This window comes from Malurus melanocephalus, unplaced genomic scaffold (genome assembly GCF_030028575.1).
Source record: "Malurus melanocephalus ecotype Western Australia unplaced genomic scaffold, MMel_1.1 scaffold_1277, whole genome shotgun sequence".
Lineage (NCBI taxonomy): Eukaryota > Metazoa > Chordata > Aves > Passeriformes > Maluridae > Malurus > Malurus melanocephalus.
Window position 1 is genome coordinate 21,925 of NW_026624509.1, and position 1,670 is coordinate 23,594.

The 1,670-nt window shown below is 44.4% G+C and overlaps 1 protein-coding gene across 1 annotated transcript in view; it reads right to left on the reverse strand.

Moving 5' to 3' along the window:
* Window positions 1-1,128, reverse strand: part of LOC130586729 (zinc metalloproteinase-disintegrin-like crotastatin) — a gene marked incomplete at both ends in the record, with an annotated part of 22,250 nt that extends 21,122 nt beyond the window's left edge. The window contains 2 exons of the mRNA XM_057387618.1: window positions 26-102; window positions 787-1,128. Of these exons, the coding sequence (XP_057243601.1) occupies window positions 26-102; window positions 787-1,128 (419 nt within the window). The remainder of the gene's footprint in view (window positions 1-25; window positions 103-786) is intronic.
* Window positions 1,129-1,670: the final 542 nt, after the last annotated feature.

Here is a 1,670-nt window from a genome sequence, read left to right on the forward strand (position 1 = left end):
AAGCCAAGAGCTGAGCTGAACCCACCGATTTTTTCGGAGCTGCAGCACCACTTCCTCCCCGTTGGCTCGGATCCCGTACTTCACCGTCTCATCGTATTTGCTCTGCAAATAAATTTCAGAGTCAGGAAAAAACAAAGTCAGGAAAAAAAAATAAATTTCAGAGCTGCAGCTCCTGGCCTCACCAACGGTGTTATTGGAGAGCCAACAGCATTTTTTTTCCTCCTCTTCCCACCAAAAACAAGAATTCTGGCAGCAGCAGGATAAGCAGGAGGTCGCTGTGTTCGAGGGGTTTTTAATTAGAGGAAGAAATTTGTGTTTCAAATTGGTTTTTACCACCGTAAAACACAAATCCGGAGGTTTGGGAAACTGCTGAAGGGGATGTTTAGGCTCAAACACTTCCTTAATGCCAGATTATGATTGCTTTTAGTTATTGGTTTGATTTAATCCCAATTAAAGTGGCCACAGGTGATTAAAAACCTGAGTAGTATCAAAGCCCAGATCTGAAATCCCATTTGATTTAATCCCAGTTAAAGTGGCCCCAGGTGATTAAAAACCTGATTAGTATCAAAGCCCAGATCTTAAATCCCGAAAAGCCAAGAACGGCCTGAGGAATTCTCTTCACACAGAGCACAAACAGCTCCTCTTTACCAAAAAATAAATTGTTYCTCCAGGATTTTTCTTTTGGAACAATAAATGTTCATCCAAATCCTGTCACCATTGAAATCCAAGGGTGTTTTCAGCCCAGGAATTTCCAGGAATTAGCTCGGGAATGTTTTCTTTCCCTACCTCGGAGGTGGTTCCCGCATCCCTCCTGCGCACCGAGTGCAGCTTCCGCGGATAAACGATCTCGTATTCCTCCGCTCCCGAGAACTTCCCGCTGCTGCTCCCTGAGGAAAAACAGGTGGAGAATGAGGAAAAGACAGTTTTACATTCATAAAAACCCAATTTCTGCCTGGTCAGGRGATTCTTTGGGGTTCTCACACAGCTTTGTGCTCCCCTGTTTTGTCTCCATTGCAGAACCCGACACCAGAGRTTTTCACGTCCTGGATTTTGGAAGATTTGCCCTTCCTGGGTGATTTCAGTGTCCAAACATTTCCTGAAATCCCCTCTGGKTTTGTCCTCCCGGCTCTGAGCAGTTCAAGTCCCAACAGGTCGGCCCTGCCTCACCAAAGCTAATTTTCCCTCTGCATTTCACAGTGACACAAATTCATCATTTTGGGGCTGTGGAATGAGTGATTTCCAAATCTCATCATGTGCTGGGCAGGCCCAGACCACCCCTGGATCAGCAAATAAACTCACACCATGCCAAAGTTTGCAGAGATTCCTGATTTGGGGCGATTTTCTGAGTCAATAATTGTGGCAGAGCTTTAAATGAGGGCGGTGATAAAAAATAACAACTTTTATCTCTTTTATCCACCCCTGGATCAGCAAATAAACTCTCAAATGCCAAAGTTGGCAGAGATTCCTGATTTGGGACGATTTTCCGCACCAATAATTGCAGCAGAGTTTTAAATGAGGGCGGTGATAAAAAAATTACCATTTTTATCTCTTGAACTGGGTGGAGGGAGGGGCGGCAAAATTGGGCATGGCCAGGGAAAATCATGTGAGATTGGCAGGAAATTGGGAAAAACTTGGAAGTGGAATAAATTCACAAGGTTCCTTAATTTCCA